Genomic DNA, 16,858 nt, shown 5'->3' on the forward strand with positions numbered 1-16,858 from the left:
AGGCGGTGGCAGTCCAGCATTGTTTCCCCCCCTCGTGCGTGTGTGTGTGGCAACAGAAGTCCAACATTGTTTCTCCTTGTGCATGTGTGTGTCAGACCCGCAGGAAACATCTGGTACGGAGGCGGTGGTCCAGCTTTCCCCCCCTCCTGTGTGTCGGGCCCACAGGGTTCAACACACAGACACAAACACTGGAGTGCCACCACCTCTACCAGCCATTCCCGCAGGTCTGACACACACACACACACACACATGGGGGGAAACAATGCTGGACTGCCACCGCCTCTACCAGCCATTCCCATGGGTCTGATACACACATACACACACACGAGAGGGGGAAACAACACTGGACTGCCGCCGCTTCTATCAGCCATTCCCACAGGGCTGACACACACACACACACGAGGGGGGGAAACAACGCCGGACTGCTGCCGCCTCTACCAGCCGTTCCCGCGGGTCTCTCTCTCTCTCACACACACACACACACACACACACACACACACACGGGGGGAAACAACATTGGATCGCCGCCTCCCTAGCAGACCTCCCCTGTGCGATGTGCTGCCAGGAAGGCAGGTGGCCTGATGAGCGGACCGTGCGGACCGTGGCCCATCAGCCGAGGCCAGGCCAGCTCCGGGATGCCACCAGAGTCAACGAGTGGCTCGGCGCGGTTCTGACATCGTCGGCACAACGGGAGAGCAGAGGAGCCAGCAGAGGCGGGCTAGCGACGCCACCGGGGCGAGGCATCCCTGTGGCTCACAGCTCGTGTCACCAACAGGGCGAACTGGCATGGCAGCTGTGGGCAGAGGAATCCTCACGGGCTGCGGTTCAGAGTGAAAGAAGGTGGTGCGGAGCTGCAGGAGGCGGTGGCTCGCTGGTAAAACCAACGGAGGTGCTGCAGCTGACCTTTCGAGGCACCACGGACCTCCATTGACTTCCATGGGGACGCTTGGCAATGAAGGGGCCGATTGGGGCCAATTGAAACTGCTGCAGGATGGCTTTGAGTGGCACAGAAAGACACAGAGACGCAAATGCATCTCCACAGGAGAGGCAGGAAGGGCAGGAGATGAGGCAGTGGTGGCTCGCTGGTAAATCAACGGACTTGGTCTCTCTCTCTCTCACACACACACACACACAGAGAGAGAAAAGGGGAAAGAAGGAGGGGGTCTGGCTTTAAGTGCAGGATGGCTTTAAGTGGCAGAGAGAGAGGCAGAGAAACAAGAGAGGCAGCAAGGGCAGGAGATGAGGAGTCAGCCTATGTCTGTGCACACACACAGACTTAAACGGAGGCTTCCAAACCTGACAAGCATACACATGTGCATATCTGCAACCGGTCATTGCAAAAAATAGGATAAAAGGGAAAAGTGGGCGGGACTATTTAAAGACCCCCACTTTTCCTTTGCTTCCTCTTCTTTGGCAGTGTTAATTTCTGCTCCTCCAATCCTGGCTGCTTCTCGTGGTCCCTGCCTGCCAGCCTCTGCATTCAACTTTTATTTGCTTGGTAGACTGGGGAGAGGCGTTCACCTGCTTCTTTCCACTCCTGCCATGGCGATTTCTGAGAGCGGGGAGCAGCTGCTTGCTGGGCAAGCCCCAAAAGCTTTCTTCCTCTCCCCAATCTTGCCTTTTTTGCTTGTCCTCTGATGTAGGCTTCTGCTGGTTTTCCTCAACCTTCCCCTGCCCGTTTTATTTTAATCCCACCACCGCCTCCCTCTTTCACAAAGCCTCGGAAGATTTGCTGCAGCAGCTCCTTCTCCCCATCGGCCTCATCCTCCGCTCCCTTGGAACCTTCACGCCAAAAGGCGGAAAGAAGAAAGTCCCAGAGAGAGCGCTGGGCGGGGGGAGAGCAGTCTTCTGAGGAGAGGAGAAGCCAGGACGGCAAAGTCGTCTATACCAGAGGTGGACGGGGGCAGGGCTGGTGCACATCTTGCCTTAGGCTCCACTCTTCAATCAAGCCTGTTCTGCGCATGCGCGCACACATTTTGCGGCTCCAAGTGGTTTTTTTGTGATGGAACCAGTTGCGAGTGGCTCTTTTGCTGTTTCAGGTTGCCAACCCCTGCCCTAAGGAGTGAGTATGGCCAGTAGTAGTCAAGAAAATCACTACCTTATTCGCCTGCTTCCTTTTGCTCTTAGTATTCTTTCAAGAGGACAGTTGTTGCATAGTGGAAGTTAACAACCCTTTGACTCAATAGGTAACTTCCAGGCAGCCTAGAGTGAGTTCAGGAGCCATAAGAATTTTCATAAATATATAAGACCATAGGGAATGCAAAATCAATGCCATAGTGAATGTGATCCACTATGTAATTCAGCGAGGTTAAATTTTGCTGCCTATCTGGTTGGCTCTGTGCCACCCAGTTTATCCATTCCTTTATTTTATAGGTGAAAGCATAAGGCTCTGGGCTTCAGATGCTCCCAATTTTCATTTTCTAAACTTTCATTTGTTCCATTCTATCCTTTCTGTGTTTAATATCTCCATTTAAGACTTATATCTCCTCATGGAGTTCTTTTGTGTAAGATTTAGCAATAGCACTTAGACCTATGTACTGCTATATAGTACTTTACAGTCCTCTCTAATTGGTTTAGTACAGGGGTCCCCAACCCCCAGTTCTTGAACCAGTACTGGGACGCAGCGTGCCAGCAACCAGTTCCCACAAACAAGCAAAGCCCCATCCACAAGATGCAGGCAGCACACAAAACCACGCACCCTCCAGTCCATGGAAAAAACTCTCTCCACGGAACCAGTCCCTGGTGCCCAAAAGGTTGGAGACCTCTGGTTTAGTATGTTGCCACCAGCAATCTGGGTTCTCCTATTACTGACTTCAGAAGGACAGAAGACTGAGGCAACCTTGAGCCCCGTTAGGATTGAACTCCTAGCTGTGGACAGAGTTAGCCTGCGATACTGGATTCTAACCCGTGTCACCATGACTTAGTGGTTGGAATGCAGTTCAAGCTTTGTTCCCAATGCCCGAATTACTTCATGTGTTTTTGCTGTATATTCATCCAAAAAAGCTCTTGAAGAGTCAACTTCTCCTGATAATCTTGTTTCATTTCTTTCAGTTCTTACATGTAGCCCTTGCTGTAAAATGTAACTAAAATTTAAAAATTAGAAGTTTATAACGTTAATTCCAATTGGTCTAGTATATATATATATTTATTTTTATTTTAATCCCATTTATATCCCGCCCTTCTCCGAAGACTCAGGGTGGCTTACACTCTAAGCACAAACCAATGTGCTTAGCAATAGCCTTCATTCTATGTATATGCCTGCTTATTAGGGCTTTCGCCCCCCCCAAGCAGCATTATTACAAAGTCAGCTTATTGCCCCCAACAATCTGGGTCCTCATTTTACCTACCTCGGAAGGATGGAAGGCTGAGTCAACCTTGAGCCTGGTGGGATGCGAACCTGCACTAATTGCAGGCAGCTGGTGTTACTTAAGGAGGCATTAGCCCACTGCTCCACCAAGATTACAGTCTTGCTCCCTCGTGTGGTGAAACAGCACCACTGAATAGAAGCTGCAAAGAAATATTCTCCTTTATTCGTTTCAAGTAGGAAAGAAAGAAGCTTCAAGATTGATAACCATAAGTCATAAAACATCTTTTTCAAAATTCCTTTAATATGTTTTGTAAAAAATGTGCAAAATGTTCACAAAACACAATTTTTTGTGATGCTTATTACAATGATAATTACAGAAACTACTAATACCTCCTAGTTATACTAATATCTACTAATATCATTTAGTTCTAATGCTAATATCTACTATCTAATATCGCCTAGTTCTAATACTATCAACTATCTACACTCTAATATGCCCTAGTTCTAATACTATGTGATATCTAGTATCTAATATATCCTAGTTCTAATACTAATATCCACTACCTACTATCTAATATGTCCTAGTTCTAATATTATCTGAAATCTACTATTTAATATCTATTAGTTCTATGAGCTTGCCTGGAATAAAACAAGCCATCATTTTGTGTTTAAGATGCGGTTTGGACCAGTTTTTCCAAAAGAAGCCTTTTCTTTTCCGGCAGTATCTTGGGAGTTTTCTTCACCAGGAGTTGAAGGGTTGTCTTTTTGTCTTTCCTTGAGAAATTTAGCAAATTAGGGCTCATAATTGGTGACAGAATCTCCTAGAAAGTGAACTATTTCACCCTGTTGCCGGTTCCTTAGTCTTCCATTGCGTGGCTTCTTTGGGTTCACTAAGGGACCTGTTGAAGAATATCCCTGATGTAAATTATCAATGGCCTCTGAAAATACATACTACTTTTTAAAGTTAGATGGTCTATAACTTTGTATTCCTGTTATTAATTTGTCTCAAAAAGCTTTTTTTGCCTCTTTATCTTCTTTGTTTTCATGTTTGTCAACTTTAACATCGTCAAAATTGTTTTCTTTTGACTAAACATGATGTATAGGAAGAAATGATGGTTCTGTCTTTAATTTATCAAATTTATCTTTCAGTAACTCCAACCCTTGCCTTTTCTCCTGTTCTTCTGTCTTTGTATATTTTCAAACTGGATATTTCTTTCTCTCCTGGAACAGATCTCTTCATTTTGTAATTCTGCCAAAAATATTATTTCAACAGTAATTATTTAGGAATATGCATTATTTGTTAGAGAAAACAACAGTGACAAAAGGACATTATAGTGTTACAAATTATTTAAACTGGCACCTTCAGTTTAAATAAACGGTCCAAGAAACATGCCAAATTCTGTATTTCTTCTGAATAGACATTATTCACAGTAACACAGAGTAATCATAAAAAAGCATTATATCACTGTGTTTGAATTGTTAAGCAAAAGGTATGTCTTGTGATTTTTACGGTTCAATATTTATAGTCACTTATGGTTTCTACCCATGAATGTCCTGTTTAAAATGTTGTGCACTGGTTATATTTCAGGGAGATGAACTCGTGTTTCAGGTTCAAATTTTATCCATATTACTTAATTTTTCCACGTTGCTGTTGGCCTATTCTACTTCCAGCAAGGTCACCTAAGGCAGGAAGATCACCTTAGCTGGTCAGTGAAAGCAAGCAGGAACCCTTGCAGCCATGGAAGATTGCCACACGCAAACCAATTTCAACTGAACACTGAGACACAAATGGCTCTTTAAAACAAACAGAGACCCAGTGAATTTAAAATAACAGACTTTTACTGATTATGAAGTAGATCTATTTGGTCTTACACACACAAACACACACAGTCATCCACAACTTACCCAATGTCCACAACTAGGCTGCCAGGCACTAGCCTGAGGGACGGAAGCCACCAAGTCTGGGATCCAAAAGCAACTCCAAAGGCTGGGCAGGCTTCAGCACCCCTTTTGATCCCCCAGTGTTCGTGGGAGGGACTTACCATGCAGGCCCAACTCCTTGGTTGCTAGATGTGGGGAGGGGCCTGCCATGTGCTCAGGCTAAACTTTCATTCTTTTTTTTCCTTTGTAAGGTCTTTTTCTTTTTCTTTCTCTTCGCTTCTCTTATCATTTCCTTTCTCTCCGATGTTCCTGACATCTCTATAGTCCATTTTATCCAATCTGTTTTCTTGTCCTCAGATTTATTTTGTAGTCTTAAGGGATAAATTGTTTTTTCCAATTCTTGTGAATTTTTCCCCACTAGGATTAAATCATGTTTCCTTGTTTGGTTAAGTTCGGTATTTAAGTCTCTATTCTCAATTTTGTATCCATTTATCTGTTTTATCTGCTCCTTTTCTATTGTTGTTTTCTGGGAATTTTTTTGTTGTAGAGTTAACTTGGAAATAGATTGATTTATATTTTCAAAGTTATTTTGGATTCCTTTGTGGTTTGAAATCATTGTTTGAATTAGTTGCTATATAGATACTATATAGTTGCTATACAGATACTATATATCTCCTCCTGTGGAGTATTTGTTTTCTTGATATGTTCTTTCTACATGTCTCTGATCAATGATGGCCAAGAATTTGAGTTTTTCTCTTCTTTTCTTTTCTCTGCAAATAGCTTTAGAGTCCCAATTAAATAAATAATTGTAATCCAAATATTTTAAAAAAGTTTTTCTGAAATTTATAATTCTTTGTCTACAACTCAGATTATTGTCTTTTTTTGGTCACAGCTGTTCTTTGTTGTTAAAACTTTGAAGATCACAAACACAGATTAACTTTTCCCAGGTTTTGCCAAGTCTTATATTAAAGTCATAGCTGTCATGGTCTTCATCCTCCACTAGCTGTCAGCATCTATTTGTTTTTCAATTTCTAAAATGAAAAATTATCTTTAGAATGAGAGTCTTAACCATTCAACAATTTTAGATTTATCCAGATTTAAGTTTTAAATTTTAAATTTTATATTTATTTCACTTCCATATATTTTGATCCTCCATAAAAGGATTAATTCGCCGCTTCCGTTAGTAAGGGTGGGGCAAAAATCCCCCTCCTTCCCTTTCGGAGGTATTTTGCTTCTTCGGGATCTTTTCTAGGAAATTAAATATAGAATAGAAAAGAGAAAATCAAATTCCTCACCCAGTTTCAAGCACGCTGTTCACAGTTGTGCTGGTTAGTACTTTTGGACTTCGGTTGCAAGTAGCTTGGGCTGTTCAATGAAGTACAGCCAGCCTTTCTCCTGCCAGGTTAGAAGGTTTTCCCCAAGTTGAACGGAACGACCGCCATTGTTCCAGAATCACTGGGGCACCCTTCTTTCTTTGCTGCTTCTCCAGGGTGACATAGACCCATTTAGGGTCCCCTGGCAGGGTGAAATTAGCCACGGGGGTGCGGAGAACCCGCAAGCCTGTGACCTGTTGCTACTGTACAAAATTGGAAGTCTCATGTCAGGTGACTTTTAAATTAGCCAGCCCAGCAGACCTGTGTTTGTCTGAACCCTCCATGTTTAAGGAGATTTCCATCTCATCCCAGTGAAGGTAAGAGAGATGAGAACATAGCAGAAACTTGGTAAGTAGAAACAGACATTCTGGAATTAGGGGGAAGTGGGGAGTGCTGTTTGCAAGAATCAAAGAATGAGACAGAGAATTTCCTGTTAGAGGTCTGCTCCAAAGTGACAGGGAGAGTGTTTGTTGAGTTTCTGGCTGGTATCAGGCAGGGTCTCATCCGATATACAAAGGGGGAGCCTAGCTAACCTCGATCTTGATAAAAAGACTGAGAAACCCTTTAAGGACAAGACACAAGAAAACAATATGGGGAACAGGCAAGGGAAAATCGTTGTTCAAACCACCTTAAGGTAACCCCTCCTGTAAGAGACTCCTGCATAAGAGAGGGTGTGGCCAGCCCCAATAATTGAAGGAAACATATCGAGAATTCTCTTGGGGGTTGTTCATTTACACTGAGCAAATGAACTGGTGTTTCCAGTAGGCTACACATTAGCGCATTGGAAAGCACTGAAATTATGGTAGTAAAAATAATCTTCAAGAAAGCAACATTGCAAAAATTTTGTACACTTCCATTTGGCTAGTTTATCTTTTTAACAAATCTAGCCACTGAAGAAAAGAAAAAAAAGAACTGAATCAAGTTTTTTTTTCTCTCTAATCTGGCTCTTTGACATTTTTTTTTCCTGTTAGACAATGGCACCATCTACTGTCCTTGGAAATCATCTCTATTGTCAGATGTGAAGAGAGGAGGCTGCTCTCTGTAGTTTTCCCCTTTCAATTTGCTGGGGAATAATTGGAAGCAACCATAAATGCTCCTCTCCCTTTTTGGAAAAAGATTGAAAGGGAGGCTGCTTTGGCCTCAAACTCCAAATAGATGAGTTTAAAATATTTGACCATCCAGAAAATTAAGTTTGGGTTTGGAATGATGAGAAAAATAAGAGATGGTTCAGGGGCCAATGTAACATTTTGACTGGAATCACATCTTGATTTTTCTCACTTCTTGGAGAACAAGCAACTGGCCTGGAAATGTTGTCTTAAAGGTATCTGTGTATATATTTGTCTTGAGAGAGGGACAAAAATCTCTGATAATAACAAACAAAAAGGGCTTATTTAAAAATAAATGGTTTGCCTGGAAAAAGCATGAAAATGAAATATCTGTATGTGAAATTGCTCATGCAAGCAGTTTCAATGGAAGTGAATGTATGAATATGCTGAATGTGCAAGTGTGTGTGTGTGTATGTGTGAATTGCCTGAAAGGCAGGAATTTATTTGCCTGCAATGTGTGATTACTAGAAGAAACTGGGATTCCTGAACAGAAGGGTGTGGGGTTATTGAAGTCTAGAAAATTATTTTGTTGAAAGGATGATGTGAGAGAAATTCAAAAGGGGCTGAGGTCCCTGTGCATTTTTTAAAAAAAAAAATTGTTCAGCCTTCTTTGTTACCGGCTTGCTTTTTTTTCCTTTGCTTTGGAAGAGAGAGACGGAAAAAGGGAGAAGAGGGGGGAGGTTTGGGTTGATCATTTTAAAACTTTTTTTCTCTCTGCTTAACTCTGGCCTGGAAGGCAGAGGGAGAGGAGGAAAAGGGGGTGTGTGAAGTCTGAGATTGCAGTTTTTGGCTTCTAATTTTGCTCAGGGACAAAGAACAAAAAAATTGTTTAGCATGGCTTCTCCTTATCATAAATGTATCATTTCATTTCCCTGCTGCAATTTGTGTTCAAAGCTCAGAAATGCAAAATCCCTTCCCCCTCCCCTTTTCTCTGTTGAGACTTTAGTTCTGTTTGAAATTTTTGGGCTTGTCAACGATTGTGTGTATGCAAAATGATCTGACCTAACGTGATAGATAATGTAACCAATAACAACTGAGCTCTCCCTTCTGTTAAAGCTAAATGTATTATAAAAAAAAGAACTGTAGGAAAATGATTCTGAATTGTTTTGCTTAGATTTGTAAATGTTTTCAAAAGGTTTGATGCCCTAATTTCAGTCTTTTCAGTACATTAACTTAGAATACCTCATTAAGTTTTTTTCTCTTTTGTGAAGCTGCACTGAAAAAAAAGTTTTTTTAATCTCTTTATGAATGTTGATTCTGGAATAGCAAAAGTTGCATTAGCTCAGGACTGGGCCAGGAGAAAGAAACCAGCTTATTTAGAACCTGCCCAGTTTATGAACTCACTGAACTAATCTGATTAGAACATGAAGGGATAGAATTGCAGATAAAGGTTCAGCCTGACCTGTTTATGGATGGACATAGCAAAGTAGCTGAAAAGGGACATAGTGGATGTGGGATATTGGAGAAAAGAATGTTAGTGGAAGCTGGGAGGAGTTTCCTGTAGTTAACTGAAGCCTCTGGGCTCTGAGCCAGGCTCTGAATTTGTTAGTAAGAAGAAGAGAATGTGGATAGTTTTGGAAATTAGAAAGATTAATAGTAAAAGGGACAAAGTTATTCACATAAAGTTGAGAGAAGAGAATGCACATGGGAGGCTGAAATGGGGCAGGTAGATACACAAAGGAAATGAAAGTTGAGAGGGAGAGGAGTTATGTGTTTACTTTTTGGCTGATGTTGTGGATGGTACACAATGGCTGGACACGTTGTGACATCTAGTGGTGAGGCCATTTTAGTACAAGACTCAACTCTGGAAAATTTGCCTTGTCCTGTTTGAAATGATGGATGGGAGTTGCACGAAGGTTCAAGAATGTCAATGAAGAAGAGAAGAATGTTACTCAGTATTTACATAATCTGGTGCAGGTTTTGACTTCTATTCCAGTACAGGCCCAGGCTGCCCTATCACCTATCTCTGACCGATATTGGTCCTGGAGAGTGGGTTCAGGTGAAAAGAACTGTCACCTATCTTAAGTGGTCCCAACCATGCCAAGTCCTCCTGACCTCAACTGCAGTGAGAGTGAAGGAATCAAAGTGTGAGTCCATGGAAAATCCCACCATTCCCTCTCCAGTGACAAGCTCTGCAGCTGGACAGTCTGAAAGTGGAATTTTGATCTGCCTCGCCTGTTGAACTGTTTCCATCTAACTAGGAGAAAAACTTTAATGGACTGGACTACTCTGGAACTTGGGTTCGTAGTATACAGAGCCTTGCTATGTTGTTCTAAGCAATGTATGTTGCACGTTACCTGAATTCCCTTATCACTGGCATCCAATTTTGGGGTAACTGAAGGAGCCTTGGTGGAGCAGTGGGCTAATGCCTCCTTAAGTAACACCAGCTGCCTGCAATTAGTGCAGGTTCGCATCCCACCAGGCTCAAGGTTGACTCAGCCTTCCATCCTTCCGAGGTAGGTAAAATGAGGACCCAGATTGTTGCGGGCAATTAAGCTGACTTTGTAATAATGCCACTTGGGGTGTGTGTGAAAGCCCTAATAAGCAGGCATATACATAGAATGAAGGCTACTGCTAAGCTTGTAAGCCGCCCTGAGTCTTCGGAGAAGGGCGGGATATAAATGGAATTAAAATAATAATTTAAAAAATTAACACTTACGTTCTCCTCTCTCTTCAAGTCTCTTGTTTTCAGAATGTTTCTGCAAAACCCACAAGGCAGCCATTGTTTTTAAGAGTTCTGCTTGAATGTTTCTCAGCTTCTTGGAAGCTCTACGCTCTTCTTCCTCAGATGTTCTTAGAAGTGCTCTCTGAGTCAGCACTTCCTTAGACTGCATGGCCAAAAGATCAGGCAGGTTAATCTCTGCATTTTCATATTTACTGATAGCTTTTAAATGTTGAGACTGAAGACGCAAGTTTTTATTTTCCATAGTAAATGTCTCCAATTTATTCTGCAGAACAACCACTTCATTTTTCAGTTCTTTAATGTTATGGTCTCTTGCTGACAATAGACAGCAAGCTATGCTATTTTTCTCCTGAGCATTGATAGTATGATCAGTCGTAAATGTGGTCTTATGCTGAGGTTTCTTTTTAGGCAATGTTTTACCTCCTACATTAAAAAAATATCAAGGTGAAATATAAGATTGAGCAAAGTAATTATCACATAATTTTATGTACTGTAAGTCTCTGAGCCAAATGCTGGAATGTATTCATTGCATGGATTCACTTCCTTTTATATAATTTCTTGAGTCAATCTCTGATTCAACTATTTATTGATCAACATATTGTGAAAAATCATAACTGAACTCTCATAATTTATTTATTTATTTATTAATTTAATTTGTATACCGCCCTTCTCCCGAAGGACTCAGGGCGGTGAACAGGGCAATACATATTAAAAAAACAAAATACAAAAATTAAAAGCAATTAAACAACAGTGCCCATGAATAAATTAATACATATTAAAAAGTTAAAACCGATTTATAAAACCCAACCCCATCCCATCAGGCCAGGCCAGCTTGTTCAAAAAGGTAGGTTTTGAGATCGCGCCAGAAGGAGCGGAGGTCAGGCGCCATCCGGAGCTCAGCCGGAAGGTGGTTCCATAAATCCGGCGCGCCCACAGAGAACGCCCTCCCCCTGGGGGCCACCAGTCGGCATTCTTTGACCAGTGGCACCCTGAGGAGGCCCTCTCTGTGGGAGCGTACTGGGCGGAGGGAAGTTGACGCCGGCCGCAGGTGCTCCCCAAGGTATTCCGGACCCATGCCATGTAGGGCTTTGTAGGTCATTACTAACACCTTGAATCTCACCCAGAAGACAACTGGAAGCCAATGCAGCTCGCGGAGCAGAGGTGTAACATGGGAGTGTCGGGAAACTCCCAACACAACTCTCGCGGCTGTATTCTGTACCAGTTGGAGCCTCCGAGTGGTCTTCAAGGGTAGCCCCATGTAGAGAGCGTTACAGTAGTCCAGACGAGAGGTCACGAGCGCATGAGTGACCGTACGTAAGGCATCCCAGTCTAGATAGGTCCGCAACTGACGCACCAGGCTGAATGTAATAGACTCAAAAAGAATGGAAGAGTGACCACTCAAATCTGCAAAGTCCTTTTTTTCTGGACCCTATTCCCAGTCCCTTAGTTTAATTATTGAAATCATGAGACACTGACATCTGTATGACTATGATAACTGGTGAACTATACCCATTACCAATAACTGGTGAATTACACCCATCAACACAACTCCCATTACTTAGAGGGAAGAAATACTGGCTGGGGGTGTTGAAAGGAGTACATTAATATATTAGTCAACTACATACAGTTTAAATATTTTTAACAACACTCATATGACTTTCAAAAATATACTTTCTACAGTATAGAAACATCAGGGTAGCTCAGCAAAAGTGCAGTTATAGCACAACTGCTTCCTTTTCAGCAAAGCCTTAGTTGCCATTTGTTTAGTTGTAATCTCCCAAACATAATGAATGCAGTAGTATTGTGTGTGACCAATGGCCTTCTTACCTTTTGCCTGGAGATGATTTTCCATTTTCTTCTCTGGTAAGTTCCGCTTTTTAATTTCTGGCTGCTGGAGCAATGGGATGATGAAGCTTCCTCACTCTTCGCTTATGGAGGTTTCAGAGGAATTTTAGGGAAAATATTCATAATAGTAATTCTGAGAAGTTCCACAGTTGTTCTGTTTGGAACAAGTGCTGTTGCTGCTGCAATTGACAGCCGTTCTTGAAGCATGATCACAAAAGTCATTGGAACAGTTAAGTTGAGCACTTCCAGACCAGTTGGAACTTTTGCTACAGTTACTGTTTTTACTGTGTTTGTTGCTCTTACTAAATCTACCTAGAGAATCATTTGACCTTCCACTCTTTCTACATTTTCCACATGCCTTATCCTCTTGGATGATATGATGAAGTGATGTATCATGAGAAGCCATTATTCCACCAATGATAGGGAAGACAGTCAATTAAACTTTAAATGTCCCAAAGGAAATGGCACTGTAGTCAGACAAAGAAACAATGTATGATATCAAGATTTATTTAAGGCTTCATCTAATATGTTTAAAAGTTGTTTTCTCTGATTCTGTATCAAAAAAGATCACCATGATTTTGGTCCCTAGCATTTTATTATTCACTTCTTAAAGAACTGATATGTTCATTAATCAACATGCTATTTTCTTAGCATCTCATTCACAGAATGCAATGCCTCCAGAGCCTTGAGTTCTTTCAAGGAACTAAAAAGATTAAAATAATAGTATTACATTTTACAGAATACCTAGACTGACATTTGAATAATAGAATAATGGAGTTGGAAGGGACCTTAGAGGTCTTCTAGTCCAGCCCCCTGCTCGAGTAGGGATGCAACATTATTTCTTTCACCCAGTTACTTATGGAAAACATCATACAGAGAAAATATTTTCCTGATAATGTCGCGGAATAATTAACGTTCCGACCAGAAGAGGATGGACCGTGATTCATTTGCATGGTGAATATCAAAGAAAGAAAATCCAAGGCATATTCTATTGTAAAATGTTTAATGAGAAAACAAAAGACCTAAACTGACTACATTCTCTCATCAGGCAGAAGAGAAAAGTAAAGAAGTAACTGTGGGAAACTTTTTCTAAGCATGCGCACAAAACACTCTGAAACCATAACATAGCTGGACATGTGAGATTCACTATGGTTACATGATAAGATAATAACACAGGTGCAGAGAGCAGAGGAGAAAATGCACAGACAGAAATTTATTTATTTATTTAATTAAATTTTTATACCACCCTATTCCCAAAGGACTCAGGGCGGTTTACAGGGCAGCATAAAATATAATATAAAAATAGTATAAATTAAAAAAGATTAAATTACATAAGCCCAACAATTAAAACAATATTAAAAGCTAAAACCCCTTCAGTCCAGGCCTGATAGATCAAAAAACCAGGTTTTTAGATCCCGGCGAAATGAACGCAGATCGGGGGCGGTCCGAAGTTCCACCGGTAAATCATTCCAAAGGGCAGGTGCACCCACAGAGAATGCCCTCCCCCTGGGGATCACCCGCCGGCACTCCTTAACCTCCAGCACCCTGAGAAGGCCCTCCCTGTGGGAGTGCACAGGACGATGGGACGTTGATGCCGGCAGCAGGTGTTCCCTTAGATAATCCGGACCCAAGCCGTTTAGAGCTTTATAGGTCATTACCAGCACCTTGAATCTCACCCAGAGGGCAACTGGAAGCCAATGCAGCTCATGGAGAAGAGGTGTTACACGGGAGTATCGGGAAACTCCCATAACAACTCGCGCGGCTGCATTCTGCACCAGTTGAAGCCTCCGCGTGGTCCTCAAGGGCAGCCCCATGTAGAGAGCGTTGCAGTAGTCTAGCCGGGAGGTCACGAGCGCATGGGTGACTGTGCGTAGGGCATCTTGGTCCAGATAGGGCCGCAACTGGCGCACCAGACGAAGCTGGGCAAAAGCCCCCCTGGTCACGGCTCCTATTTGGTCTTCAAAATTGAGCCGTGAATCCAAGAGGACGCCCAGGTTGCGAGCCCTATCGACGGGGGGTAACACCTCACCCCCCCATCATTAGTGATGGAACAAATGAGCTGCTGACAAAATTAAAAAATGGCAGTGACATCCCCTTCTTTTGTCAGCGAAGCAGAAAATCAGATAAGGCACATCTTCTTGCGCAGATACTCGTGTTGGGCTGTAGGAAGTGGTTTGTTCAGCATATCAGCAATTTAGTCATGTGTAGACACATACTGCAATTTGACAAAACCTTGTTTAACTGCTTGTCTTATGTTTTGGTAACGGATGTCAATGTGTCTAGACCTGGAACCTGTAAATCGATTCTCGGATATGTAAACCACAGATTCGTTGTCTTCCATCACAGTGATTGGTCGAATTGGAGGTGTCCAGATATTTATTTATTTAGTTTATTTATTTAGTTATATTTATATACCGCCCTATTCCCTGAGGACTCAGGGCGGTTTACAGGGAATTAAAAATCCAAAATACAAAAATTAAGAACCAAATTAAAAAATATTAAATTGACCCTGTAGTCGATTAAAAAGAACCCCAAATTAAAATTTCTCCTCAGTCTGGGCCCGAGAGCTCGAAGAGCCAGGTCTTCAGGCCCCGGCGGAATGATCGGAGGTCGGGAGCAGTCCTCAGCTCCACCGGCAGCTGGTTCCAGAGGGCAGGCGCCCCCACTGAGAAGGCCCTATCCCTGGGTGTCACCCGCCGGCAATCTCTTACCGGCGGGACCCTGAGCAGACCCTCCCTGTGGGAGCGCACTGGGCGAAGGGCGTTTGATGACGGCAGCAGGTGTTCCCTCAAATACCCCGGACCCAGGCCATGTAGGGCTTTATAGGTGATAACCAGCACCTTGAATTTCACCCGGAGGGCAACCGGAAGCCAATGCAGCTCGCGGAGTAGAGGTGTTACATGGGAGTATCGGGAGACCCCCATTACAACTCGCACGGCCGCATTCTGCACCAGTTGAAGCCTCCGAGTGGTCTTCAAGGGCAGCCCCATGTAGAGAGCGTTACAGTAGTCCAAACGGGAGGTCACAAGCGCATGAGTAACTGTGCGTAGGGCGTCTCGGTCCAGATAGGGATGCAACTGGCGCACCAGGCAAACCTGTGCAAAAGCCCCCCTGGTCACGGCTCCTATGTGATCTTCAAAATTGAGCCGTGAGTCCAGGAGGACGCCCAAGTTGCGAGCCCTATCAACGGGGGGTAACACCTTACCCCCCATCGTTAGAGGTGGAATAACTTGGTTAACCCGAGATGCCGATATGCACAGCCACTCAGTCTTGGCGGGATTGAGACGAAGCCTGTTTCTCCCCATCCAGACCTGAACCGCCTCCAGGCACCGGGACATCACAGAGAGGGCATCGCTGGGTTGGTTCGGGGTGGAAAGAAAAAGTTGGGTATCATCAGCGTACTGGTGATACCCCACCCCGAAGCCACGAATGATCTCGCCCAGCGGCTTCATATAGATGTTGAACAGGAGAGGCGAGAGAACCGACCCCTGAGGAACACCACAAATGAGAGGCCTCAGGGCGGATCTCTGCCCTCCCGTCAACACCGACTGCGAGCGGCCCCGGAGGTAGGAGGAGAACCACCGTAAAACGGTGCCTCCCACTCCCAACCCCCTGAGACGCCGCAGCAGGATACCATGGTCGATGGTATCGAAAGCCGCTGAGAGATCTAATAGGACTAGGACAGAGGAGCAACCCCTGTCCCTTGCCCTCCAGAGATCATTCACCAGCGCGACCAATGCCGTCTCCGTGCTGTGTCCGGGCCTGAAACCCGATTGGTACGGGTCCAGATAATCAGTTTCCTCCAGGAACAGAGGGAGCTGATGCGCCACCACACTCTCAACAACCTTCGCCAGAAAGCGAAGGTTGGAGACTGGACGGTAGTTGTCTAAAGCAGCCGGGTCCAAAGCAGGCTTCTTGAGAAGGGGTCTCACCACCGCCTCCTTCAAGGCGGCAGGGAAGACACCCTCCTTCAGAGAAGCAGTTATTACTGCATGGAACCAGCCTCGTGTTCCCTCCCGAGCCGCATAAGCTAGCCAGGAGGGGCACGGATCCAACAAACAGGTGGTGGTGCTCAGTCTCCCCATGATCCTGTCCACATCATCAGGGGAAACAGGGTCGAACTCAGTCCAGATAACGTGCTCAAGACCGCCTGATTCCTCCACATCAGACTCTGCCCAGTCAGAGTCCAGGCCGGTCCGGATCCGAGCGATTTTGTCCGCCAGATGATGACTAAACTCCTCGGCTCGTCCCTGCAAGGGATCCTCTCTCACCTCCTGGTTAAGGAGGGAGCGAGTCACCCTAAACAGGGCGGCCGGGCGATTATCTGCGGACGCGATAAGGGCGGCAAAGTAGTTAGACTTCGCCGTCCTTATCGCCGCAAGATAAGACCTTATAAAGGTTCTTAACTGCAATCGGTCGGATTCGGATCGGCTGGATCTCCAACCGCTCTCTAGACCTCGTCTCCGACGCTTCATCTCCCGGAGCTCCACAGAGAACCATGGGGCCCAACGGGATCTGCGCCGGGTCAGAGGTCGCATGGGTACAACGCCGTCAAGTGCCCTGGTGGCAGCCGTTTCCCAGGCCTCCACCAGAGCATCGACTGGGCTGTGGGTAAGGGTGATAGGTATAGGCCCAAGCGCCCTCTGGAATCGATCCGGGTCCA

General features: G+C 44.1%; 1 protein-coding gene across 1 annotated transcript; it reads right to left on the bottom strand.

Annotated features, from left to right (window-relative positions):
- Positions 1-1,660: 1,660 nt before the first annotated feature.
- LOC308667217 (lebercilin-like protein) lies at positions 1,661-12,601 on the bottom strand (the record flags this gene model as incomplete). The annotated part of the gene is made up of 3 exons (XM_081326361.1): positions 1,661-1,782; positions 10,327-10,777; positions 12,308-12,601. The coding sequence occupies 3 exons, from the start codon at positions 12,599-12,601 to the stop codon at positions 1,661-1,663; spliced, it is 867 nt and encodes a 288-aa protein (XP_081182487.1).
- Between the last annotated feature and the right edge of the window lie 4,257 nt (positions 12,602-16,858).

This window comes from Vipera berus, assembly GCF_964194415.1.
Source record: "Vipera berus genome assembly, chromosome: 4".
NCBI classification, from domain to species: domain Eukaryota; kingdom Metazoa; phylum Chordata; class Lepidosauria; order Squamata; family Viperidae; genus Vipera; species Vipera berus.